The sequence below is a fragment of the Muntiacus reevesi genome, chromosome 12, assembly GCF_963930625.1.
Source record: "Muntiacus reevesi chromosome 12, mMunRee1.1, whole genome shotgun sequence".
Lineage (NCBI taxonomy): Eukaryota > Metazoa > Chordata > Mammalia > Artiodactyla > Cervidae > Muntiacus > Muntiacus reevesi.
The window spans coordinates 14,648,200-14,674,485 of NC_089260.1; the positions used below are offsets into that span (position 1 = coordinate 14,648,200).

General features: G+C 41.4%; 1 protein-coding gene across 1 annotated transcript in view; it reads left to right on the forward strand.

Moving 5' to 3' along the window:
• LAPTM4B (lysosomal protein transmembrane 4 beta) overlaps window positions 1-26,286 on the forward strand; it is a 61,747-nt gene that overhangs the window by 8,269 nt on the left and 27,192 nt on the right. The window contains exons 2-4 of the mRNA XM_065903208.1: window positions 14,070-14,181; window positions 23,624-23,697; window positions 24,045-24,167. Of these exons, the coding sequence (XP_065759280.1) occupies window positions 14,070-14,181; window positions 23,624-23,697; window positions 24,045-24,167 (309 nt within the window). The remainder of the gene's footprint in view (window positions 1-14,069; window positions 14,182-23,623; window positions 23,698-24,044; window positions 24,168-26,286) is intronic.

Consider the following 26,286-nt stretch of genomic DNA (forward strand, 5'->3'; position numbering starts at 1 on the left):
TGGGTTTGGGTGGACTCCGGGAGTTGGTGATGGACAGGGAGGCCTGGCGTGCTGCGGTTCATGGATTGCAAAGAGTTGGACACGACTGAGCGACTGAATGAACGTAACAAAGTGGTTAGCATGAGTTTTGCACCAAGATGTGGATTCTCTGAAACACTCATATCCCAGTAGCCCAAAATGAGACAAAGGACTTAGCTGCATGGTAGGCAGGGAGATGGTATCTTCAGCTGGGAATTTACATATGCAGTACCCCTGTTACTGTGAAGGAAGAGGAGAATAGATTCCAGGAGCATCTACCAATCTGACATGACACCTACCAATAGCCTCATTGCTGCGATCCTGTTGCCTCTTGGGCAGCTGGTACTAACTATTGGAGGCTTTAATTCCAGTTGTCAAACCAGTACTTCCTGGGCTTTCCTGGTGGCTCAGATGGTCAAGAATCTGCCTGCAGTGTTGGAGACCTGGGTTCGATTAGTAGATCGGGAAGTTCCCTTGAAGATGGAAATGGCAATCTGCTCCAGTATTCTTGCATGGAGAACTCCATGGACAGAGGAGTCTGGTGGGCTACAGTCCAGTTAATAATTCTAACAATAAATAATTGCAAATAATCGTTAAAAAGTATCACAGAGCAATTTAAGCAAGTCATAAAATGGTTGCAACTACTGATAAAGCCAAGTAGTATGCAATGCGAATATATTTTTCCTAAGGTCTCTGCTGCATCAGTGGAGTTTTTAATTGCTTGTTAAAAATTTGTTTAAAGATAAAATGAGGGCACATGATAGCATTTTCAATATGAAAGCACCTGTAGTCATCTGTGTAAGACATCAGATGCAGCTAGCTAGTGGATCAGGAAACCATAACTGTGCTGAAGGATAAGGGTTTCCCATCTCAAAGAAAGTGAAAGTGAAGTCGCTCAGTCGTGTCTGACTCTTTGTCACCCCATGAACTGTAGCCCACCAGTCTCTTCCGTTCCTGGAATTTTCCAGGCAAGAGTACTGGAGTGGGTTGCCATTTCCTTCTTCTCATCTCAAAATAATTGTAGAAAATATAAGCCTAGAAGGAGTGTTGATGTGTATTTGGTTATTTTCTTCCCTTCATTCCATGTGTTAGGAACTGTGTGAGCTGCTGGCAATACAATATGATTCAAAATAGGCCCCATCCTTGCCAACATGGAATCTAGGGTCTAGCAAGAGGAAATTGCTGGTAATGAATGTGTATTAATTAGTAATCACAAACACTGGAACATAATTGTGGTAAGCAGTTTTTGCCTATCTGCTGTTTTTTTATTTCTATGGCTGTAGTGGTTCATTCAAGAAATTTAATATATGTACTTACCAAAAGTCTAGACTTAATAATATCTTTGCCTTTCTTTTGAACAGTATATATCCTTTAACTCGTCATTTCTTGTATTTTAGTGTCTTTTCTTTTTAAAGCTTCACCAAGACACTGACCTGTACAATCAGTCTTTGCTTAGAGTTAGCCACATATTTACACATCTGTCTATCATTTTCTCTTTTTGCAGTTACTATAATTTTTATTTAAAAAAATGGACATTCTAAACCCCAAATGTGGAAAGTACATGACCCATCATTTTCTTGACCAGCTGTTCAGGATCACCATCCTTCTGTCTGATGTACATATTTAAACATTTTCTTTAGTGAGGATCTGTTTTATTTATTTATTTTGCTGTGCCAAGTCTTAATTGTGGCTTGTGAGTTCTCGGTTGAGGCATGTGGGACCTGGTTCTCTGAGCAGGAATTGAACCCAGGCCCCCTGCATTGGGAGTATGGAGTCTTAGCCACTGGACTGCCGGGGAGGTCCCAGTGAGGACATGTTGATGGCAAACTGTTATTTGAAAATATCTTTATTTGGCTCAAATTTGAAAGATCTCTCAGCCCTCATGTCTGTGCTTAGTCATTCAGTCGTGTCTGACTCCTTGTGACCCTTGGGACTGTAGCCCGCCAGGCTCCTCTGTCCATGGGGTTTTTCAGGCAAGAATACTGGAGTGGGGTCGCCCTTTCCTGCTCCAGGGGAATCTTCTTGACCCAGGGGTCAAAACCCAATCTCCTGGGTCTCCTGCTTTGTAGACTTGATTCTGAGCCATCGGGAAACAATCCTTGGTTGACTGTCGCTGTCTCTTATCACGTTGGAGCTCTTCATTCACTGTCTCTGTGGAGTTATGCTTTGCTGCCAAGAGGTCAGCTGTCAGTCTTGTTGACATTTACTTTTTTTTCCTTCCTTTTTACAAAAATACTTATTTTGCTATGTAGGGTCTCAGTTGTGGCGTGTGGGATCTTCATTGCTGCAGGGTTTGTTGCAGAGCGAGGACTTTTCTCTAGTTGTGCGGGCTCTGTAGTTGCAGCACGCATGGGCTTAGTGGTCCCACGGCATGTGGGGATCTTAGTTCCCTGACCAGGGCTTGAACCTTTGCTCCCTGCGATGGTAGGCAGAGTCTTAACCACTGGACCACCAGGGAAGTCCCTTGCTTGACCTTTACTTCTGATTCTCTAGGTCTGGGGTTGGTCCTGTGGTTCTACATTAGTAACACATGTGGGATGACGCTGAAACTTCATTTTGCTGACAACACTTTTTTTTCCTCTCTCTCTTTTTTTTTTTTTTACTGAAGTATAGTTGATTTATAACATTGTGTTCATTTCTGCTGGATAGCAAAGTGACTCAGTGATACAGACCACACTTTTGATAGCAGTGGTTTGTGGACTCATACATTTCTGATGCTAATTTTCTTTTCTTGGAATCATGCATCTGTAGTCAAAACTTGACTGTTTTTATTCTTTCAAACAAGTTTTATTTTATTTTATTTTATTTTTTACTCCCCACCCCCTCAAACAAGTTTTAATAGCAGAAAGATCATAGCGCCTTTGTGAAAATGTTCAAAAGATTGGGGGTGGGCAGAGATAAGTGGGAGATTGGGATTGACATATACATACTACTGTTTATAAAATAAGATAATAAGGACCTGCTGTAGAGCATAGGGAACTCTACACGGTACTCTGTGACCTATATGTGACCTATATGGGAAAACAATTTTGAAAAGAGTGGGTAGATACATACACATGTATAACACTCACTTTGCTGCCTGTATGTCAGAAAGTAACATAACATTGTAGATCGGCTATAATCCAGTAAAAATTTCTTAAAAAGTTTCAGTGAGATTTCAGTAGGTGCTTTCTTTGATTCTTCTGTTATTTACCTGAGAATATTTCTTTGTCTTATTTTTTTTCTCCTTCACAGCTCTTTAGAAACTAAAAGGAAGTTTCTTAGATAATCTGTTTGCTCTAAAATAAGTATGTAAACAGGAATAGAATCTTAAAAGATACTTATTTATATTAGTGACAGTTAATAATTTACTGGATAATCTTTTCATTAGTTTACTTTGAGAAATAGCTTAGAATGGTGATCTTGAGAAGCTATTTTGAAGTAATCTAACACTGTTTTCTTTTAACTAAAAGTAACAGTGTCAGATATTAATATCACCTTCAAGAATGTTTCATTACCTAGATTCATAGTAATGAATATTTATGGTATGCATATGCATGTTATGTACGGAAAGGAGAAAAACATTATTTAACAATTCAGCATTATGATTACAAAGCATTTCTTTGTCTATGAGTAGTTAGACTGTATCACTGGATTTTATTTTAATTTGACAATTAAAAGTTTTTAAGAACTTAGCTATCAAGTTATACATTAGCAGCTTTTTTTTTTTTTTTTGTCGATCGATCGGCTGACTATATTGACAAGATACTGATTGGTTACATGTTGAAGAAAACATACAATACAAAATACAGAAAAAGTTGGTTCCATTCCCTCCCACTATCCCCCCTTACCCACCCACCCCCAAATACTCATCATCGTGATTTGGTCAGAACAGGGCTCAGAGCACATTAGCAGCTTTTTATTCTAAATTTCAAACTATGTGTACAAACTAGAAGTGTATTTTTTGGTCTTTAATTTCAAGTTTTGGATTTCTTTTAGGTGATTTAAATGTATTGCTATTTTGTAAGAAAAAGTTTAACACTAAAGTACAAATAGCAATACTATTCTTGAATGGAATGCAAAATTTTTATTCCAGTGGTTATCTGTTATTGCCTCTTCCCTTTCATTAGTGAAGACGTTCTGTTTTATGAGTTTCAGCTTTGTCTTTGGTAAATAGCTGTGGGAATAAAGTATTATTTTATATATTGAAGCTAAGCAGGGAATAATAATCACTTTAAATAGTCTTTCAAAGTTTGTTTCTTTTTTTCTTTTTAATGATAATCCAAGTTGTTTGAATAGGATGGTTGCAAATAGGGACTGACAGATCTAATATATTGAGCATCTCAGAACACAAAGAAAACCAGGTTTGCTGCCCTAAAAAAAAAAAATTAGCCATTTTTGCACTTTATATTTTCTCCTCTTTTCCAGATGCTGGCCTTCTAAACCTTCTGGTGATTGATCCTTCTTTATGCACATTATAAGCTAGGCTCTGGCTTGGCTTATCTCTTTATATTCAGAGATCCAGAAAGTTCTTTAGGGCACAAAGGGGAACACAGTTCTTCCTGTCCGCACCTGCCTCCCAGGTCTCCCACTGGCTCTTCGGACAGCCTTCTCTCTGGCTTCTGCATGAGGGCTAGCCTTTGTCTTCTGTCCACTGTCCAGACATCTTTCTCAGCATTCCGAGAGAATATAGTGGTGACAGAACCCGACCAAGTCCATTCAGGGAAATGGGAGTTGCAAGTCTGTCTCCCTCTGCTTGCCAGCCTCAGGTCACAGGAGAGCGGCAGTCTGGAACACTCCCTTGAAAAGAATTCCGAGCCTGCTGCCAGTGGATTGGTTAACAGAGTCGCCAGGGTTTGTGAACCGGGTGTGGTGGCTTCTTGGGTGGATCCTGGGTTACTGGAAAGAGCATGTATGGCATCTGCAATCAAAGGACCCTTGACTGAGTCTCAGCTGAAAAGGTCACAACTCCCTGCAGGTTTCCCATGAATCCTGAGAGTCCTCGTGTGCGGAGTGGTTGTAGCAATGATCACACCACTTAAGGCAGGCAAAACTGCCTCCGTGATAGGTAGAATGTGTAGTGGTGGTTTCCTGATTTAACCCGTCACCCATGAGGAAGGTATATGGCAAGGATGGCACTATGCTGCAAAGTGAATCAGAAGGACCACACTGAATCTGGGGGGCGGTGGTGGGGAGGAGGGAGAATCTGCTTAATACAATTTTAAAATTCACCTATTGAAATGAGGCCCTAAGGAAAGATACAATGTCAACTTGACTGCTTAAACTTTCTCCTGCACACACACTGTGTAAACCAGAGGATTTGTAGCTTCTGTATGAAAACACCGGCTTTACTTACAATCCAACTCAAAGGACTACCAAAGGCTGCTCATTTTTACATTTTTGTTTCCTTGAACTTTCTCTTTACATTTAGTTCTCAGTCACTTAGCCTGATTGCCTGAAATTATTTATTTGTGCTGTAACTGTTGTCTCTCGAATCAAGTCTCTTACTCTCTGGTGTTTAGAAGGTCCTCTTGCTGCGGAGGCTTTTAGTTGCCTCCCTCTTCTCCCCAGCCACAAGTGTAGCAGAATTCCTTTTTACTCTAAATGGAACAGCCAGTTTATTTGTCCTCCCCACTAGACAGCAGACTAGCTTGAGGGGGGATTAATATGTATTGATGTTAGCCTAGTGCTTGGCATATATTTGTTGCCTAATAGCTAATTTTTGAACGGTTCAGTAGATGAGTTAATGGTACAAATGAGTTTATTCTACTTTTTATTTGGTTGCTGAGGTTTGTTTATCTCCTGGACTACTAGGATTTTATGATGAATTAAATTTCCCCCAACATGTATTTACCACAGTTGTTTGAGTTGAAATAGTTAAGTGTCAGAAATTTATTTCACGATCAGAACAACATGTAGATAGGGTCTTACTTGAATAAAAAAGACATTTGTATCAGAATTCTAAAATTTAAGTAAATTTCAATTAAAAGGTCCAAACTTGAGACTTTCTGGTGGTCCAGTGGATAAGAATCCACCTACCAACGCAGGAGACATGGGTTCGATCCCTGGTCTGGGAGGATTCCACATGCCTCAGAGCAACTAAGCCCATGAGCCACAATTATTTTTTTTTTCCCCACAATTACTTTTTTTAAGTCAAACTTAATTTCAGTTTTCCTATCGAAATTGCACTCAAGTGAAAGGCACATCTGCCATTGATAGTTTTTAGAAAATATTTCCAAATATTGCTGCAAAAAAATTAGGCAGCTATCCAAAAACAGTGTTATCAGATTATAATTTATATTTTTAAAATTTTAGCCATTTTACTGTGGACATTGCACACATAGAAAAAGTGCAGAGAATATAAACACCTTGGTTATCAACTGAGCAAACATTTGGTGTATCTACCACCCAACTGTAGCTTCTTTAAAAGGTTACCCTGGAGGTGACAACATATGTCCTTGACTTTTTTTTTGTCCTTGACTTTTAAAGATTCTCACATTAATTGGTACAGTTCTCTCCCTGGACAATACGAGGACCTACGGTCAGTTCAGTTCCAATTATTCCCTCTTGATCTATATGCTGTTGTTATGTACTGTTTACATTTTGTACTCATTAGTCATTATTGTTATTATTTGTTATCAGTATTCACAATTGGCAACATAAGTATCAGTTTTATTCTTAATTTTTTGGTCCGTCTTCAGCCTTCCATCTGGTGTCATTCTTCTTTTGTCCAAAGAATATCATTTAATGCTTTCTCTACTGCTCAGCTGCTGCTGCTGAGTTCCTTTGGTTTTGTCTGACGGTATCTTAGTTTTGTTTTCATCCTTGAAAGATCGTTGTTGTTTTCAAGCTCGTAAGGTGGTCCTTTCCTCCCTAGCATTTTGGAGCTGTAACTCCATTGTCTTCTAGCTGCTTTTGTTTTTATTCTTCTATTTTATCCAACTCATTTTTTTTTTTTTTTTGGTAACCCTCTTAATGGGTTAAATCCATCCACTAAGTTCTTTATTTGGCTACTGTATTTTTCATTCTAGAGTTTCTATTCTTTAAAAAAAAAATCTCTCATATCTCCCCTTTATTGTGATTCAAGTTCCCTGACAAAATTCTAATTTTTAAAAAAATTTTTGATCTCTTTGAATATTATAAGTGTAGACACTTCATATGGGGAGCCCATTAACTTCAGTATCTAGAGCAGCACTTATGGTCTGTCTCTGTTGTCAGTTGTTTCTGCTCATTCTTATCGTTAGCATTCTTGTCTTCTCCTGTCTCTTATATTTTGGACATTGTATTTCAAAAACTGAAGAAGTTACTCGAAGTGTGGGATGGCATTTTTTCTCCTCTAAGGATTTTGACAGATTCTTACAGGCGACTGGCAGGCCCCTCCGTCCAGTCTCAGATTCCAGTGAGTCAAAGCTGGGCGTTGTCCCTGCCCTGTCCCCTGAATGAAGACCTGTCTCGGTGCATCTTCCTGCAGCCCCTTCCCCATCTGACAGCAAAGCCGGGGGTTTCTGCCCTCCAGCCCCCGCAGCGCCGCCTCTATCTACTCCAGGTCTTAACTCTCTGGCCCACCAAGGCTGTCAAGGCGCCCTCAGGGTCTTTGCTCTCCTGCCTCTTTTCTGGAATCGACAAATTGCCCTCAGCAGTATTTCTGCCTTCTCCTGAATCTTGGCTTCAGATCAAGTTAGTTCCTCACTGCCTTGCTAGCTAATGCCTTCTCACAGATGGTTGTTTTTGTTTAAATTTTCTAGTTGTCATCAGTGAGAAGATTGCTTTGTATAACATAGTTCACCATTGCTTCCCTCATAGCTCAGTTTGTAAAGAATCTGCCAGCAGTGCAGGAGACCCGGTTTCGATCCCTGGGTCGGGAAGATCCCCTGGAGAAGGAAATGGCAACCCGCTCCGGTATTCTTGCCCGGAGAATCCCATGTGTCCTTGGGGTCACAAGAGTCAGACACCATTACTGAAAGTGGCAGATCTCTTAATTGTTCTTTTTTTTTTTTAACTCTCTTTTTTCCTCCTCTGATATGCCTGTTTCCAGGTGGGGTTTTTTTGTTGTTGTTGTGCTCCATGACTTGTGGGATGTTAGTTCCCCCACCACCGATCAAACTTGGGCTCCCAGCAGTGAAAGCCCAGAATCCTAACCCCTGGGCTGCCAGGGAATCCCCTGTTTTCAGGTTTTAACTTGAATGCCTGGCCGGATTTGCTTGTTATTGGCCATCTTCTTACCAGTAGTTGTTTCCTTTTAGAGAATGAGGTATAATACTAATGTTTTAAAATATGTTTTCTATTAACATTTTTGAAGCTTGAAATATTTTTTCCTGATCATAAAAGCAGCTATGCTCTTGTTAGATACTCTGAAGGATACAAAAAAACGTACAATGATAATGAAAGGTAAAAGGCAACAGCAAAACTACCACATAGTTTATAACATTGTGTGTTTTTAGTCTGTGATTTTTGCCTGTGAACATAAATAGTAAATTGGAATAAATTTTGCACTATGGTTATCGATTAACATAGTGTGAACATTTTCTTGTCATTAATATTTTTTAATACAACTTTTAATGCTTATGTAGCAGTCTCTTATTTGGTTGTAATCTTATTTAGTCATTCTAATTCTGTTTAAAATCTTCATCACTATAAGTCTGCAGTGATCATTTTTGGACACAATATGCTGTGCAGAGTTCTGATTGTTGTGTAATGATCATTCAGTGAGTTTGAATGTTCTTAAGTCTCTTTTATTGAGGCTTTTAAAAAGTGATAATTGCATTTTACATTTTCAGTTGTTTAGATTCAAGCTACAAGTCTCACTGTTCATTTAGGATCTGGTATGATTTAAGGGTGAAGAGCACTTTGGATCCCCAGAGAATATACAAGGGCCTGACACCACTTAAGTAATTGGACAGACGTTGAATTTATTTGCATGTGGAAGTAATCATTGTCAAGAACAAGGGAAAAAATATGTGACACCACAGGAACACTTGGTAAATAGAACAGGAACAGTTTGTACATGACCTCCCAAAACAGACAGAGAAAGCTCAAAGGTCGGTGAACATGAACCCAACAGGAACGTAAATAATCCCTCTCTTTCTTTTACATTTTGATTAGCTACGGTCATTACATACTGTGCTCCTGGCAAATCCTAAAGTCCTAACCGTCTTCTTGGTTCTCATTTGGTGGTGACATTTCATTCTTGGTCAGAATGGATGACGGGGTGATTTCTGTGTTCTCTTTTTTGGGAAGTGCTTCTTTCCGATGTTCTTGGGGCCTTTGACTTGTATTTGACCTTTTCCATCTGACCGCCAATATCTGCCGTGGCTAGTTGTGCACACACACCCCCGTCTTCCCTTCACACGGACCTAGGTCCTCATGGATCACCCTGTCAGCCTCCTACATTCACATCCTGCGTGGTGTCTCAGATTCCCATCCAACACCTGAGGTTTCATATAATAACCCAGTAAACGTGTGGCAACACAGACGTTCTATTATGAAGGTTTCACCCGGGGATTAAAAGGGCGCAGTGGTGAGTCTTTGGTGATGTGTAATGACCTTGCCGTTACTTCTCAGTATTATCTGTCTCCTGGACCTGGGACCCGCTCGGGAGCAAGAGCACACATAAGCAGGAGCCAGAGCTCAGACATCGGGTACGATGTGACTCATTCAGAGACTGATCAGGAGGAGGGCAGCAGCACTCAGGACTGCGAGTCAGGCCTCAAGAAGTGGGTCAGGCAGACACACCCAGAGGTGGGGCCTGAGGACCAAGACTGAATAAAAGGCTTCCCAGCCACGTGGCTGAGCTAACACGATAAGGTGGACAGCCTCCAAGTACTGTGGGCTTCCCAGGTGGCGCAGTGGCAAAGAGTCCGCCTGCCAGTGCAGGAGACGTGGGTTCAATCCCAGGGCTGGGAAGATCCCCTGGAGGAGGAAACGGCAGCCCACTCCAGTCTTGCCTGGAGAATCCCGTGGACAGAGGAGCCTGGCGGGCTACCGTCCACGGGGTCACGAGAGTTGGACACGACTGAGCCATGCACATATATGCAAGTGCTTGTCCCACCTAAAATCAACTTTCTCATAGTCCTTATTTCTGATAATGACTAGATTTTGTCACCCAGGCTTGGAATTTCAGTCTCTTTTTTTGCTTCTTTTTTATCTTTGCAGCTTGTCAGTTCCTATGTCTCTAGTAATTTCCCCTCCACATGGAAAGGCCTTGGCTCTTCCACACACAGGACCTGAGACAGAAGTCACTTAACCTCCCAGACCGACGCCTAAGATGACAAACGTGACAGGGCTGTCATGAGAATCAGGGTGGCGTGGATCAGACCCTCACTACCGCTCAGCCAGACTGTTGAGGGCCTTCCTGGTTGCTTTCCGGCCACCAGTTTAGCCCCCGCAGCCGCTCCCAGCTCCATCTTGCTCACAGCAGCTCAGATCACGTCATATCCCGCCTCAGAAACCTTTAAAGTTGCCTCATGCACTGTTTGGACACAGCCCCACATTCTTCGCTTGGTTTGAGGACCCGCCAACCCCCTGCCTGCCTTTCTGGTCTCAGCCCCTCGCGCTTTCCTTTGTCTACTGTGTTCTAACCAAATCCAGCTGCGTGCTGGCCTCAGCACAAGCCCCTGTTCCAGCGGCCTCACTCACACTTTAAATTGTTCTCTGTCTCTCTTTTTTTTTTTGCCTCATCACATGGCTTACAGGGTCTTAGTTCCCTAACCAGGGATTGAACCCAGGCCCTAGCTCCACGTCCTAACCACTGGGACTGCCGGAGAATTTCCAAAATTGTTCTCTTGGGTTCCAGAACCTCCTCGCTTTTCCAGTCCCTGTCCTGATGCTCCCATGACCCCAGTCTCAGCCGCAAGCTTCTGCAGTAACTTGCTCTGATTTTCCATTATTCTTTCTCTGAAGTCTTGTCGTGCTTCCTCTTTTTTGCTTTGTGTTATTCGGGTGCATGATTTATTTACCCTCCTGAATCCTGGAAGGTTCTTCCTGAGCACTTAGCAAAGCATCTGCTCAATTTTACTAATTGTTGGAGGCAATTAGTGAAAGTATTATGATCAGTAAACCAAGTCAAGGGGATAATAACAAGCTGATCAAGAGTTGACAGGCAAAAAAAAAAAAAGTTGACAGGCCCACTAGAACCGAAAGGACAGGAATGCAGCTGCATAGCCCTGTCTGGAAGATTGGAACCAGATAATTTTCTGATGCCAGCCAAGAGCCTTTATGTGGTTCTTGTTGAGGTCTGTAGACGTAAGGCAACTAATTTTAAGTCACTGTTATATGCCAGCCACTCTTCCAGGTGTTTTTCCTAATATACTCCTTTGAACCTCAGATTATTCTCCATTGGCTGTTGTCTTTTTTCCTGACTGCTCCTTGAGGCATGAGGCATGTGGGATCTGGGATCTTAGTTTACTGAACAGGGATCAAACCCAAGCCCCCTCATTAAAAGTGTGGAGTCTTAACCTTTAGACCACCAGGGAAGTCCCTCCACTGGCTTCTTGTTATACTTAGAATAAAACCCAGACTCTGAAACTAGACCTACATGATCCCTAAATCTGGCCTGTATTTTCTGACCAGACTCACTGCACTGCCTCCTCACCTTTCCATTTTTTCCCCTGCTTACTCCACTGCTTCCTACATTAAAGCTTCATCCATGAATCCCAGATTTATGTGTGTTTTTTCAGACCCAGTGTGGTAACAGAAGTAAGTGCGTTGCCTTTGACGTTTTACTTTTTGAAACACATTCTGATCTTATTTCAGTCCGTAATCTTATCCAAAGATAATAATGAAGGGAGGATAAAATTCCAAGAAAACTTGATGATTTCACAGAGCTCTTTGCTAAATCATCTGCCAGTTGTAGGACTAAATCTAAATCATACTTTCTTTTAAGCTTTAGATATGTTCTGAAAGGCTTTCTTCAACTAGAGTTTCGCTAATCATACTCTCTTTAAAATCTGCTGTGAAATTTCTTGGTTCTTTGGAGAGAAACAAGAAACTGGCATTTCTAATAGCCACTGTGGGGAGGCTGACTGTAGGAATAGGAGAGAGACTTAATGTTCACTGTATACCTTTTTGTACGTAAATTTTAACCACATGCTTGTGGTATCTGTTTAAATGAGTATTATATATATGTTCCTGAAAATTACCACTCATTATTATAACTCCTTGAAAAAGCAATCTGACCACGTTAGACAGTTTGGAAAATAAAGGAAGAAAAAAGGTTATTCCAAATTCTACAACAATCCTAAGACAACCACTTGGGGTTGCCATTTCAAATTGGATTCTAGAATGGGTATTTTGTAAAATGAATAACCTAATTCTGCATTTAAAAATACCTCTTCTGTACCTTGGTGTTTTCAAATATGATTTTTAATATAGTGTATGTGTGTGTAGTGTGTGTGTGTGCGCGTGCTGAGTCATGTCTGTCTCTTTGCAACCCCATAGACTGTAACCTGCCAGACTCCTCTGTGCGTGAAATTTCTCCAGGCAACTATACCGGAGTGGGTTGCCATTTCCTTTTCCAGGGGATCTTCCCGACCCAGGGATTGAACCCTCATCTCTTGCATCTCCTGCATTGGCAGGCAGATTCTTTACCAACTTTTAGTGCTGCTTAGGAAACCCAATTTTTACAGGAGGAAATGCCTTTAGTTATTGTTGTTAGTAGAAGAATTTTCTTTATGCATGAAGGTTATTCCTCTTTTTCTCTGTTTTGACCAGTGTGAAACACAGAGCTCTATCTCAAATTTATCAGTTTAGAAAAAAAGGCGAAATGACCCATCCCTGCTGGAGCCTAACCTAAGCTCTAAAACCTGCCCCACCTCCAGCCGCATCAGTGTTGGTCCCGTGTATGCAGCGGGGCAGTTGGGAAGAGAAGGCTAGAAACGCTGCAGTGAAGTGGGCAAAATCTCGCAGGTGGTGGGATGTAAGGAATAAGGAGGATGGGAAGCCCAAAGATAATCAAGGTTTGAGTAAAAAGAAGAGAATTTAAGATGCTAGGTTTTCAAATTGAAATTCTTGGATCTCAATCCCAGTGTATTTGCCTGATCTTCAGCAGCGTTCTTAACCCCTAAGCGTCAGTTTTCTCATTTACAAAACAGATAATTTAGCACCTACTTCAATTAGGTTATTGGAGGACTAAGGAGAGAAACTCCACATAAAGCACCTAGCATAGTGCCTGAATGTTTTCCACTTCCAATTACTAATGGCAGTTCTACATTTTAATATTATATATTTTTATTTTATTTCTCTCTTTGCTGGATCTTCAATGCTGCACGCGGGCTCTCTAGTTGTGGCGAACATGGGCTACTCTCTTATTTGTGAATCGTAGGCTCTAGGGCACACAGTCTTGGTTGCTCCGAGGCATACGAGATCTTCCCGGACTAGGGGTTGAACCTGTGTCTCCTGCGTTGGCAGGTGGATTCTTACCCTTGGACCACCAGGGAAGTCCATGATTCTGTTTTTAAAGATAGAGAACAGAAAAGGAGGATGAGAGGTGAGCGATGTTAAGGAAGCTGATTTCTGCTTAAGACAGGTTGGGTTTGAAATACCCGAGGGAAATGTATTCATTCAGTAGTTTCTGGAAAACAGAAATCGGGGCCTGGGATAGACTGGCCTGTGCCACTGCGGGAGTTAAGGATCTTCCACGAAATAGCTTTGCATTTATTCTCTGCCACCTTCCCTGGATGGGCTCATAACTCTTGTTGTCTGAACCCGTGGACAATGTTTGGTCACTTGAACAAACTTGAGGTTGCTTGAAAAGAGTGCGTGACTAGCTGGAGAGTTTTTTCCAGCCACTGGCCTCAGGGCTTCTGTGTGTTTCTGCAGTGCTCCAGGGTTCCCGGCCAAGGGGACAGTGAGCTGAAACCAGCTGTCGCCTGCACACCAGGCCACGCGCCCTTGGCTGCATGAATGGACTGGCCATGTCTCTGCCTTGGGAATGTTTTTCTGCTCCCTCTGAGGTTGGGGCTTTGTGTTGAAAGTCCAGCAGCTGTTGAAGTTAAACTTCACGTGGTCCCTCTAATTTTCTGTTGTAAGGGCCACATACTGGGGTTCGTTAAGATTTTTTTCTTTTCTTCTTGCAGATCCTCAATGCCGTGGTACTGCTGATTCTGTTGAGCGCCCTGGCTGATCCAGATCATTACCACTTTTCAAGTTCTGAACTCGGGGGTGACTTTGAGTTCATGGATGATGCCAGTAAGTACATCAGACAATTGTAGGTATTTTGGTATCTTCAAGGGCAGGGAATCCGGCTGCCATTTCTTCCTGTTAAATTATAAATATTGATTCATGGGTCCATTTGAACTGATGCTTCACTGTTCCCGTCGTTACAAATCAGGATGACAAATATTTATGTGCTGCGTGTGTTCTGTCTGCCTCTAAGGGCAGGAGTCTCGATCAGATCTCTTGTCTTTCTTTTTTTCCCTTCCTATGTTAACTTTCCTGTTTTTTAAAATTTTGCTTTGTGTGAATCTTTTTACACCCTGGGCCTTCTGGCTCTTTGAGGAGGAGAGGAAGTCAGGAAGGAAGTTTCCTATCTTATTGTGTCTTTATCTCTCAGTATTTTCCTTTCCTTCAGAAAGTGATCTTTCTCCATTCTAGAAGGGCTTCTGATGGTTATTTTGTTGCTTTTTCCAGATAAATAGAAATGCACACAGAGATGTGAATGTGGGGTGTGCAGACGGGAGGCTAGGTACCCCCTCCCACCCCCACCTCCCCACACACACCCCAAGATCAGGGAAGCCCGAATGTTTTATAAGTACAGTCATGCTGTGTCCATGCTGACTGAGAGGAAGAGTGCTGTGCACGGTCCCGGACAAAAGGTCATGCAAGTTTATTTTCACTGGCCTTGCAGAACTTTAAATGCATTAAAAAAAATGTGTCTGGAACAAAGTGAGTAAGGTGGAGAATGGCTGAAGGTGCAGTTAAGAGATGGACTGAGAGCCTTCAGCAGACATGGTGAGACTTGTGAAATTTATTGTCAGTGAGAAAGCGGTTTTAGTATCTCGTGGTTATGAACTGGTGTGTGTTTTCAGAAGATCCTTTTGCTGCTGAGTAGAGGTGCACTAGGGGGCTGGGTGTGTGAGTACAGGGGCCCGGACACTGGTTTGGGGGTGTTTCTCTGCAATCCAGGCTACACTGGGGATGGGGAAAGAAGGTCGGTTTGAAGATGGGATCGACAACTTACTGCTACGGGCAGTGAGAGAAAGGGAGGAATCAAAAATGACTCCTACTTTCCATCTTGAGTATGTGACCTGCATCTTTTCAGGAGAGAGAGTTTGGAAATGGGAGCACATCTTGCAGGAAACTTGACTGATTAAATAAATCATTATTTATTTATTTTGACTTATTCAGCACATCTACTGTAAGCATTCCAAAATGAGCAAGTTTGTCCATCTCAATCACTGGCGTAACTTCATTTCCTTCCTAGATGACTTTTAGAAGCCTACTAAACCAGTTCATTACCTTGGATTAGACCTACTGATTTCATGAAGGCATTGGCCAAGAAAACTCAACTGATTTTATTGGCTTAGCACAGTTGTTAGGAGTGTGGCTCTGAAGCCAGACTATACTTTGAAACCTGACCCTGCTGTGTGTGAAATGGGCTAACACTGGGCTAGTTACCGACGTTTGTGTGACTTAGTTTCCCCCCCTGAATATAGGGGTGATTGCAGTATCTGCCTCCTCAGATTGTTCTGGTTGCTAAGTTAGTGTATGAAAAATGCCTCAAATGGGATCTGGGCCATAATAAGCGCTCAATATATTTCACTGGTTTATGGCTGTTCTTCACTTAGATAGAGCAAAGTGGAGAGATTAAAAGGGTAGTTGGGTATGTGAATCTATAACCCAGATGTCTGGGGAGGGGTAAATTTGAGGACCTAAGTTTCAAGAAGACATTTACGTTAGGGAGATAGTAAAGAGAAACAAGTGCAGGATTGGGTCATGTAGGAGCCCTGATATTAGAAATCGGGGAGCAGCCTGAGTAGGGCTGGAAGTAAAGGGGAAACCAGGAGATCCTTCACAGCCATCCTCTCCCACCTCCGAGCTTCAGAGTAGAGACCAAGGAGTCAGGGCGTTAAATCATCCCGGGGGCGGGACCTGTCAGACAGACGTGACTTCTGCTGTAGCATTGCTCATTCTCTCTATTCTCGACAATCCTGTTACTCTGGTGAATTCCCCCAGAAAGGATAATGAGTTCCATTAATATTAAATTAATATCTCTCTGCCTTCCTTCCCTTGAGTTAAAAGGCCATGCAAGCTATAAATGTAATATTTGATTGACATTTAGAAGTAATTTATCTTTCACTATTTCCAGTAGTAGGATTCCTTTTCTAAGTAATTGAGGTTAGAAGAAGAAACTTTAAATGATACTGTTACGGTTGTATCTGAATCAAGTAGTAACACTGCCTGCCTTGTTCTAATTGCCGGAGATTAAGCCTGAGTAGTGACTGCCTAACATTATTGGCTTAATTTAGCTGACTTCAAAGGCTTGCTGGTACTCAAAGCTTTATAACAGTAATTATTTTGTAATAACCTGGATACTAATTCCAGTGCATTTGCAGTTTCATATCTTTGAAAGAAATGGTTTATAATTACTTTTAGGGCAATCTATTGATCTTTTACATCACATGGTTGAAAAGATACCAAAGGATAAATGTTCGTTCACTTGAGTGAATCTTTTTCTTAACTGCTTTCCTCTTACATTTCCTTTTTCATATGTTTTTGATCTCTTTTTAAAAAGAAGTTTGTTGGGGACTTTCTGGCGGCTCAGTGATAAGGAATCCACCTGCCAATGCAGGAGACATGGGTTCGATCCCTGAACTGGCAAGATCTCACATGCTGTGGATCAACTAAGCCTGTGCGCCAGAGCTACTGAGCCTTGCTCTGCAACGAGAGAGGCGGTGGCAGTGAGACGCACGCTCTGCAGCTGGAGAGTAGCCCCGGCCCACCTCAGCTAGCGCAGAGCCCGAGCAACAGCAGTCTCGGCCCAGCCACAAACAGGAATAAGTAAAGTTATTTTTAAAAAATGTTTGTAGGTCCAAGGTCATCATGGCTGACAACCCTTTCTATATTTAACATACACGAGTATAGAACTAAACAATCCTTGAAATGGGTACGGTCAATTGCTCTGAATTGTGCTTGAAAATTATGCCATGCAGAATAGCAATTTAACATTGTTGCCTTTTGGAATGGCGGTAGCCATCTCAAGATTTTATCCAGGACAGAACAGGAGTGTATCTCACAAGATGGTGAGATCCCCATGATTTACATTGAAATGGAGGGTATAGGAGAATCCACTGGGATAAAGGAAAGAAAATCAAGATTTCTCTTTTTAAAAAGAGCTAGCTCTTGAACATCTGTATTTTTACATGATTTAACATACAAAAACTTGTAATACATTTACAACTTATAAACATATTTATATGGTTAAAAAAAGTCTTTCTAGGAAAGACTTTCTTCTAGGAAAGACTAGAAAACTGTCATAGATTTAAAGAAACAAAGGAGATCCAGTTACATGCAGTATGAGACCCTGGATTAGATTCTGGAACAGAAAAAGGACATTAGGGAGGAAGCAGAAACAGGTAAAATTCAGATAAACAGATTTCATGGTTTTATTTGTGAAATATTAGTGGACTGGCAAGAAACTGTAACAGGAGGTTTCAGAGCCAAACATAATGCCAAGTAGCAGATTGTCCCAGTCAATTTCTGATTGATTTTGCAGCAAGGTTATCTTTCAAGCCAAACTTAACTTGAGTGTGTGTGTTAATTGCTCAGTCATGTCCGAGTTTTTGTGACCCCACAAACTGTAGCCCTTCAGGCTTCTCTGTCTCTGGGAGTCTCCCAAGCAGGAATACTGGAGTGGATGGCCATTCCCTTCTCCAGAGGATCTTCCCAACCCAGGGATCAAACATGGATCTCCTGCTTCGCAGGCAGATTCTTTATCATTTGAGCTACAGGGAAGTCCAAAACTTACTCATTGGGCAGATAACATGTGACCATTAAAATAATAAGAAATTTGTTTCTGGGAAGGAAATGACCATTTGAATAATAAGAATTTGTTTACCATATATAGACATCTCTTTTAAGATAACGTTTGTTGAAGAAAGGGTGGTCTTTAAATTGTTCTGTGTGAAATCAAGAAAGAGAAAAACAGATACTTCACAAAGGGAGGTATTCATATGACTAAGAAACATGAAAATAGTCTTCATATTACTGGATATAAAAGAGCTGGAAATTACAAGCCCAGTAGTGACTCATGACGCCCCTTCAGAGTGGCAGCCTGGACAAAACTGACAGTACCCCTGATGGCTGTGGAGCCACCAAAATTCTCAAGCCACAGCTGGGAGTGTGATCTACCACTTTGGGAAAACTAAAGCTAGATGTGCGCCCACCCTGTGACCCAGCCGTTTCATCCCTCGGCATGCAGCCTGTGGAAATGTATGCTTGTGTCCCTCATGAGCCATGTATAAAGATGGCCATAGGCTTTTTGTTCACAATAACCCAAAACTGGAAGCAATCCACTTGTTCCCAGTGGTAGAATGGACCGAAGTGAAGTGATCATATATAAAATCATCCAAACCAAATGGGTGCTGAGGGTTCATTATACCACTCTCTTTATACTGTGTGTGTTTGAAAGTTTTGATGATAGCTAAGAAATAGAAGGAAAAAAAAGGTCAGCTGGGGCCTTTCCTGTGGCTCTTGGCACCACATTGGAAAAGGCTCAGGTTGCCTACTTGCTCTCTATTAACATACCCCCAAACCAGCTGGGCAGTCAGTCCACTTGTCCACAACATCCCCATGTTTTGAGGAAACAGACACACAAATGCAAGAGCAGAGGAGGTGGAGCTGTAGGAACCATCCTGGCCCTTTAGTTTTATCCATCTGCCCTCCTTCCCTTCCATCCTTTTCATCTTTTTATCCTTTAAATCACGTGGCTCAAAAGATTGTGTATGCTTCACCTTGTTAGTCATCTTATTTTTCTAAAAAGGTAATTCGGTGAATATTTATTTTCAAGATCTTTTTACAGAGATGTAGTTCTAAGAAGACCACTAGGGGTGGTGACGTAATTTGCTTGATCAAGGCCAGATGTTAACTGTCCCTAGATATGAAGGAGACTTGACCTCTTTCTAGGGAGCACAGAGCTATCTTTGGTTCAGGGCCAACCCGAGGGGTATTCTCTCTGATGCCAAAGGGTAATGCAGGCCCGTTGATGACGGCCCATGTGAGTCTGCGTGCTGGGAGCAGAGAACTGGATAAGGGCTTTGTTTGTGTGTGTGCACGTGTGCGTGTGTGTAGGGGGCGAGGGGGAGCTTTGTATTTTGCTCTCAGTAGGCTCATATTATTGCTGTGAATACATCTGAAAAGAGTTCTCTTCTAGACTTAATTGTGAAAATATACCTCAAATATTGTTTCCAGAAGCCACAAATGTGGCCAAAAATTAGAGAAAAGTGAGCCATAAGAATGTAGGTAAGAATACAAGTGTAAATCAGGTAGTTATCTACTTAGCTACCAGTTTTATGGAAAGAAAACAAATCCAGGAAACATAAAGGGAGAGTAGAAAAAGAACTAGGTTAACTTTAACAAAGGCATTTCCGGAAACTCCTTTTCTGTTTTCAGTGATTGGCTAAGTATCAGAAATGTTTTCTAATTATGCCTTTTGTGGCCTGTGGTGTAGCTTTTCTTCTGAACCTTTTCAAATGAGAACTGTATCATTAAGCCAGGAATTTAATGTAGGAAACAACTTTCGGGCAGTGTGATCTGACTGGTTGGTGTACCGTGCACAGAATGAGTGAAGGATATTTCTGTCACTGACCCGTAGTTGACTGGTTGTAAAAATCCCTATTAGAACCAGTTCCTCATTTGCCTGTTGACATAATTACAAAAAGAGTGAATTTTAATTCTTCAGAGTAACTCTGTGTTTGCCACAGTATTGCTGCACCCTTGTTTCAGAGGAGTTGACTACTTCTCTAGATTGCTAGGAGATATAAGATATATTAGCCCGTTTTATCTTATCTGCTCTGTGTTTTTATTTGACTTACACTTTGATCCTACCTAAGCTGTTTCATATGCTTGTGACTTATTCATTCTGTTCAGTGTGGTTGGTATAGTTACTTACAGGAATAGAATTTTGAAAATTTCCTTATCTCAAATTAAAGTTTTTCTGTTATCTCATTGTGAGTGGTGATAGGATACCACCTAGGTGGTATAGGATAATTTTATTTATGCCTTTTAAATTTCTCCTGAGTTTTATATTTTTGAGAAAGATGGAAATTAAAAGAATTTTTTAATGATTATGTGAGATTTAGTTCTGGAGTGGTTTTCTTTTTAGACAGAATAGGACATAAAAATACTCAAGATTTTAATTTTTCTATATTAACATTGATATGTCTAATATTAACATAAGAGATAACATATAAATTGTATTATAACCTTATAAATTAGGTTAATATAAAGGTCATTGATTTTTTTTTTTTTTTTAATAAAGGCTTGAGTTTGCTTGTTTATCTATCTCTCTTTCTTTTAAGATCTATGAGGGAGTCAAAGAGTATCCCACAATGGGTTGGCTTTTATAAAATTAATTTTTCTCATTATAGAAGATACTTGTACAGAATTTTAAAACCATCAAAGTAAGACAAACAAAATAGTGAACTTCTGCCTGAGTTGAAGTTTTGAGAGATTGCTACAGGTTCTCACAGGCTTTGCACGTAATAAAGGATGTCCGGCTCCTCTTGGGGAGGCTCTGTGGACTCCCAGGACTCTGACCTCCACCACTGTATTTGCTCTGTCTCCTTCACAGCTGGGAAGCGCAGAAGAGCATTGCTTCTGGAGGTAGACTTTTCTTGGCTAGAGTATCTCATCCACCTCTTGCTAGCTGGGCAGTCTTGCCCTGCAAGAAGGCTATGAGGCTTACGTGAAATGCCCTGTTGGTGCCTCTTCCCGCATAACAGGGGAAGGTGAGGTCATGTAGCATTAAAGTTATAAAGTAAATTATAAATACCTGTGTATCCTAAAGGAAATCATACTCTTTAAGTACTGACGAGCGTTCGTCATCTTTTTTTTTTAGTTAGTCAGTTTGTTTATCTGGCTGTGTTGGGTCTCCGTGGCTGCCTGCAGGCTCTCTCCCGTTGCGGAGAGCGAGGCTACTCCTGTTGCCGTTGTCACCGCGGTGGCCGCCCTTGTTGCAGGGCATGGGCTGCAGGGCGCGTGGCCTCAGTAGTGCGGCGCAGGGGCTTCGTCGCTCCATGGCGTGTGGAATCTTCTGGGACCAGGGATCGAACCTGTGTCCCCTGCATGGGCAGGCGGATTCTTAACCACTGGACCACCAGGGAAGTCCCGTCATCTTTTGATTCTCTTATAAAAATTTTTTTTTGAGAATCAAATTGTTACTCTATTAATAATAAAAGTCATCAGCTTTATTATAAATTAATTGCATTAAATCTGTGTCTGTGTTAGTCACTCAGTCGAGTCCAACTCTTTGCAACCCCATGGACTATAGCCCACCAGGCTCCTCTGTCCATGGAATTCTCCAGGCAAGAATCCTGGCATGGGTTGCCATTCTCTTCTCCAGGGATTGAACCTGGGTCTCCCACATTGCAGATTCTTTATACCATGTGAGCCACCAGAGAAACCCTATGGTTTCTGTTTTTTTTTGTTTTCTTTTTTTTACTTTTTTTTGTCTGGGCCGTGGTGCGTGTGGGATCTAGTTCCCTAGTGAGGGAATGAACCTGCCCCCACCCTGCGTTGGGAGTGCAGAGTCCGCTGGACTGCCAGGGAAGTCCCGATTTATCTGCATTCTCTCACAGAAAGTACTTTGACCTTGTACTTCTGTTTGTAAACCTCCCACTTGAAATAACCTCTCATCTCTGAAGCTGAGGGTACAGAGCAGGTGGTTCTAAAACTAGAATGCTTTGGTTTGGAGAAATACCTGTAGGAAGTGGCAGCCTAAATTGGTTCATTTGGTTAGTATTTAAAGCTTAAGGAGAAACAGAATAGTAGAGTCAAGATTTGAAATCATAAGAGCAGGATTAGTCATAGTTTAGCCTTTTGATGCAGATGCCATCTCAGCAAGTTACGTAACCTCTGAGCCCTGGTTTCATAATCTCTTCATTGGGCACAGTAACATCTACCTTAGAGCTAGGAAGACTCAATGAGATAGCTGTGAAAATGCCTTGGAAACTGACAGCACTATACAGATAACTTTACTGCGAGGGTTTTTTGTATTCTCTTAGCCTGATGATAACCCTACATGCTATCTTCAGAAATCCAGCCTTATTGTACTTCTTATCAGAATCTCTTAAAAAATACAGTGACACGACCTCTTGAGGAAGTCTTCAGTTTGTGCCTACTGGGATGTAGGCTTTATACTAGAGTTGCACTGTTCAACAGAAATACAGTGCAAGCACATAAAGTCATCTTAAATTTCTTAGTAGCTTCATGTAAAAAGGTAACTCAAATAGGTGATTGCCTTTAATAATATATTTAACTCAGTATATCCCTAATATTACTGCAGCTTGTCATCAGGATAAAAATGATCAATGAGATAGTTTGATTTTTTTATACTAAGGCCTTGAAATCTGAAGGACATGTCAGTCTTACAACACATCTCATTTTAGACTGACTGCAGTCCAATGGCTCAGTGCCCACGTGTGGCATGTCACCTTCTCCACTCAGTAGTGAACGAGACATAGAAACTCATTTTCAGGAAGGTTCCTCTAGCAGAGGACGACAGACAGTCCATGAGCACCAAATATAAGTAAGACAATAGTGATGTGTTCTATCGAGAAAATACAGCAATCATGTGGGCACGACTGGGAGGCCACATTAGCCAGGATGACCAGGGAGGATCTCCTGGAGGTGTTGAGCCAAGACCTGAATGATTAAAACGGCAAAGCTGGTCAGGTGGAAATATGACAGACATTACAGGGCAAGTGTGAGGCCCTGAAGTGGGATGATTCTGCTGTGTTCAGTGAACTCAGGGATACGGCTGGATCAGGGTGAGCAGAAAAACGTGGCAGGAGATGAGAGGTCGGCAGCTTCTAGACTAAACACAGACATACCGGCCTTGATAAGAAATTGAGATTTTTAAGTGAGATAGGAAGCCTGTGGAAAGTTTTAATAGGGGTCCGAGACACGTGAGATTATGAAGTACAAGTTAGATACCTATTTGTTAAAAGAATACCTCAGTTTTTATATATATAATTCAGTGGCCCAGAAGACCAAACTGTTTAATATATAGATATGTTTATATATATATTTAATATAGATGTAGATATAGTTAATATCTGTTAAATATGTATATATGATATCTATTAAATATGTTAAATAGATTTAATATATCTATTAAATATATCTATAAATAGAGTCGAACACCACTGAGCAACCGACACAGGTAGTTTATATAGACATATAAATATGATTTAAGGAGAACATCTTTCAGGCACTTTGCTTCCATTATCATCTTCTCAAATTCCAAAGGAATGCCGGTGATTTCACCGGCATTTAGTATAATGTTAGCACTTAGTATAAAGTTCTTGTTTATAATTGGTTTATAAACAAAATGCCTTTGAAGAATGACTAAAAAATGTTAAACAGTGGAGCTACAACTGATTTTCTTTCTTTCTTAAAAAACTTTTGACAGACATGTGCATTGCCATCGCGATTTCTGTTCTCATGATCCTTATCTGTGCCATGGCTACGTACGGAGCATACAAGGTAAGCAGCTTGGAAACAAGGTCCTGGGTCTTTTCCTCCATCTCTTACACGTGTAATCTGTGCTGCTGTCTTTAAGAAGTAAGTTATGATTGTTCCCAGTTTCCTGTAGGAATCTTTGGAATTTTAAATCTCTTCTTAATGTTACATGGAAAACCAGTGTTACGGTCTCAGAAACGTTCACTGGAGACTTGTGGTGGATTGCTTTTGTGTGGTTTACCAAGTTGCCATCATGACCCGCTTTAATGTATTTCTGCTTCTCCATTTCCCTTCATATTAAGATTTCTCTGAATTAAAATAATGTTTTGTAATGCCAAGTGTATTAACACTCTCTTCTTTCTTCTGTTCAGCAACACGCGGCCTGGATCATCCCATTCTTCTGCTACCAGATCTTCGATTTTGCCCTGAACACCTTGGTTGCAGTCACCATACTTGTTTATCCAAACTCCATCCAGGAATACATACGGCAGCTGGTACGTGACCTTCAAAATTGCGATGTCTCTTCATGACATTGAAGAGACATCCCTATCTTTGGTCAAGGTAGGGATATAAAGGAAGTAGAGAAAAACATACACATAATAATTTGTGAATTTTTAACTTTCATCTGAGATTAGAGATCTTTGAATAAAGGTTTTGAATTTCTTAGAATGCTTTTTGGGAAAACTTAACTCCCTGAGGTAGATCAGTGGTGATGGTGGTGTTGGAGGTTCCTATCTAATTTATAAGCTGCTTACTAATTGTCTAATTTTTGTAAAATGCAGTTTGCTCAGTTATCAGCAGAGGGTAGCTTTTTGCCTCTGCTGTGTGTGGAAAAATGGGAAACTTGATATACACTGGTTCTCACACTTATTTGACTGTAGAATCCCTTTCTTCTTCCAGCTTTTTTTTTTGGTCCCTCAGCCTCCCCCCCTCCCCTTTCCTCCAGCTTCTTTTGGGGTTTGATTTTCTATTAAATGTCCTTTGTGACCTTATGAGTGAATATGGGTGGCTTGCTATTAAGGAGCTCATGGAGGGTGTGAGGTTAGGATACATCCATGACTTCACGTCTTTAAATCATTGTGTTTGAATTATGAATGTTTATGAAAATTCAATTTCTTCAAAATCAAAGAATGTTTTAAATGGAGAGAATGTTCAGTCTTTGGAGGTTGTGGTAGTAGTTTCTGAGCATGGGAGAAGAAGCAGGTTGTTTCCTGGGATGAAGACACAGACTGGGGGTTTGATGTGGTAACAGAGGTCAAGAAGGTCAGTGGAAAGAGAGACGTGGAGGGGATGGAGGCAGGCTGGAAGTGTGGCAACAGGAGTTCCTGGCCTTTCGGGGGCCTGCCCGGGTCACGTGTGAAAAGCCTCTAGAGTTTTGTCCCTTTGAAGTATCAGGTGGTCATTACTGTAGGAGATAGCTTCTTTTTGCTTCTTAGAAAACAGGTAGTGTCAAGGAGATTTTGGTGTTTTCCCATGAGCTAACTTAACGTATTATTTCTTGTAATAATAGCTAAATGTTTCTGCGTGAGGGGTTTATACGTGACCAGCAGGTTGTAAAACTACCTCTGTCTTTAAGGACTTGGCTTGACTTTGTAATGATAACCTGGCACTGAGCTCCTAATGTCACCCGGGAATTGTGGAGGAAACAGGATCGCCACCTAGCCTGTCATGTGAGGGGGTTGGGGAAGGGTATTGTGCAGTAGAGGCGAGTCACGACTGTAGTCCGGCTGCTGTGGGGTTTATAAGGAGAAAGGCTGACGTGCAGGCGGGCACTTAGAGCACTCGTGATGCTACCTGGACTTCCTGTCACACGCGCATCGTTCAGTCACTCTACCCGCTTGTAAAATGATCAAGTTAGTGACGCTGGCAGTGATCCTAGTATCAGTTTAAAGAATCACTATCTACTTCTTGTTTGTAAGTATAAACCAAATTATAGAAGTAGGTATCTTCTGAATTTCTGTCTTGGCGGAACGAGCGAGGCCTCCAGGTTATCACAGTGCCTGAGCGGCCGACGGCAGTGAAGGCGGACGTCAGACTGGCCCTGATGCTGCGGCTCTTGTTGACAAGCTGAGATATAGTGAGTCTGGGGAGACTTGTCTAAAAAGGCTGATGGAGAGAAGTCCCAGTGCCTGCTCTTTCCATGTGAAGCCTTGTAAAACACAGATAAATAAGCTGTGCGTGTGTTTTTAATAGATCTTAACTGGATGTAGAAACCACGTTCACTTTTCTGGCATAAAGAGTGTAAAAGATCTTTGTGGGAAGGGTCTCGCCCACTTTAATCCCGGTTTGCCCCCCCGCACCCCACCCAGTGTTTCTGGAAACAGTAAGATTTCATGTTGGTCTTGTAAGTAACATCCGTTTGTTTTCTTCTTAACCCTTTGCGATCAGTACTACAGACAGCTCTTTCAGGTTCCAAGAGGCAAGAGCCTGTTTGATGAGCTGATCACAAGGAATGACTTAGATTTTATTTCTTAGGTATTTTGTCACAATGGAAGGGGACTCAAAACCATTGGGTGAGGGTCATCCTGGAGAGGGCCAGCCACATGAGTCATGAGTTTTCTCCTTTGTTAAGTCTCATATTACTGCTAAAGTGGGATCCAAACACATAGTATT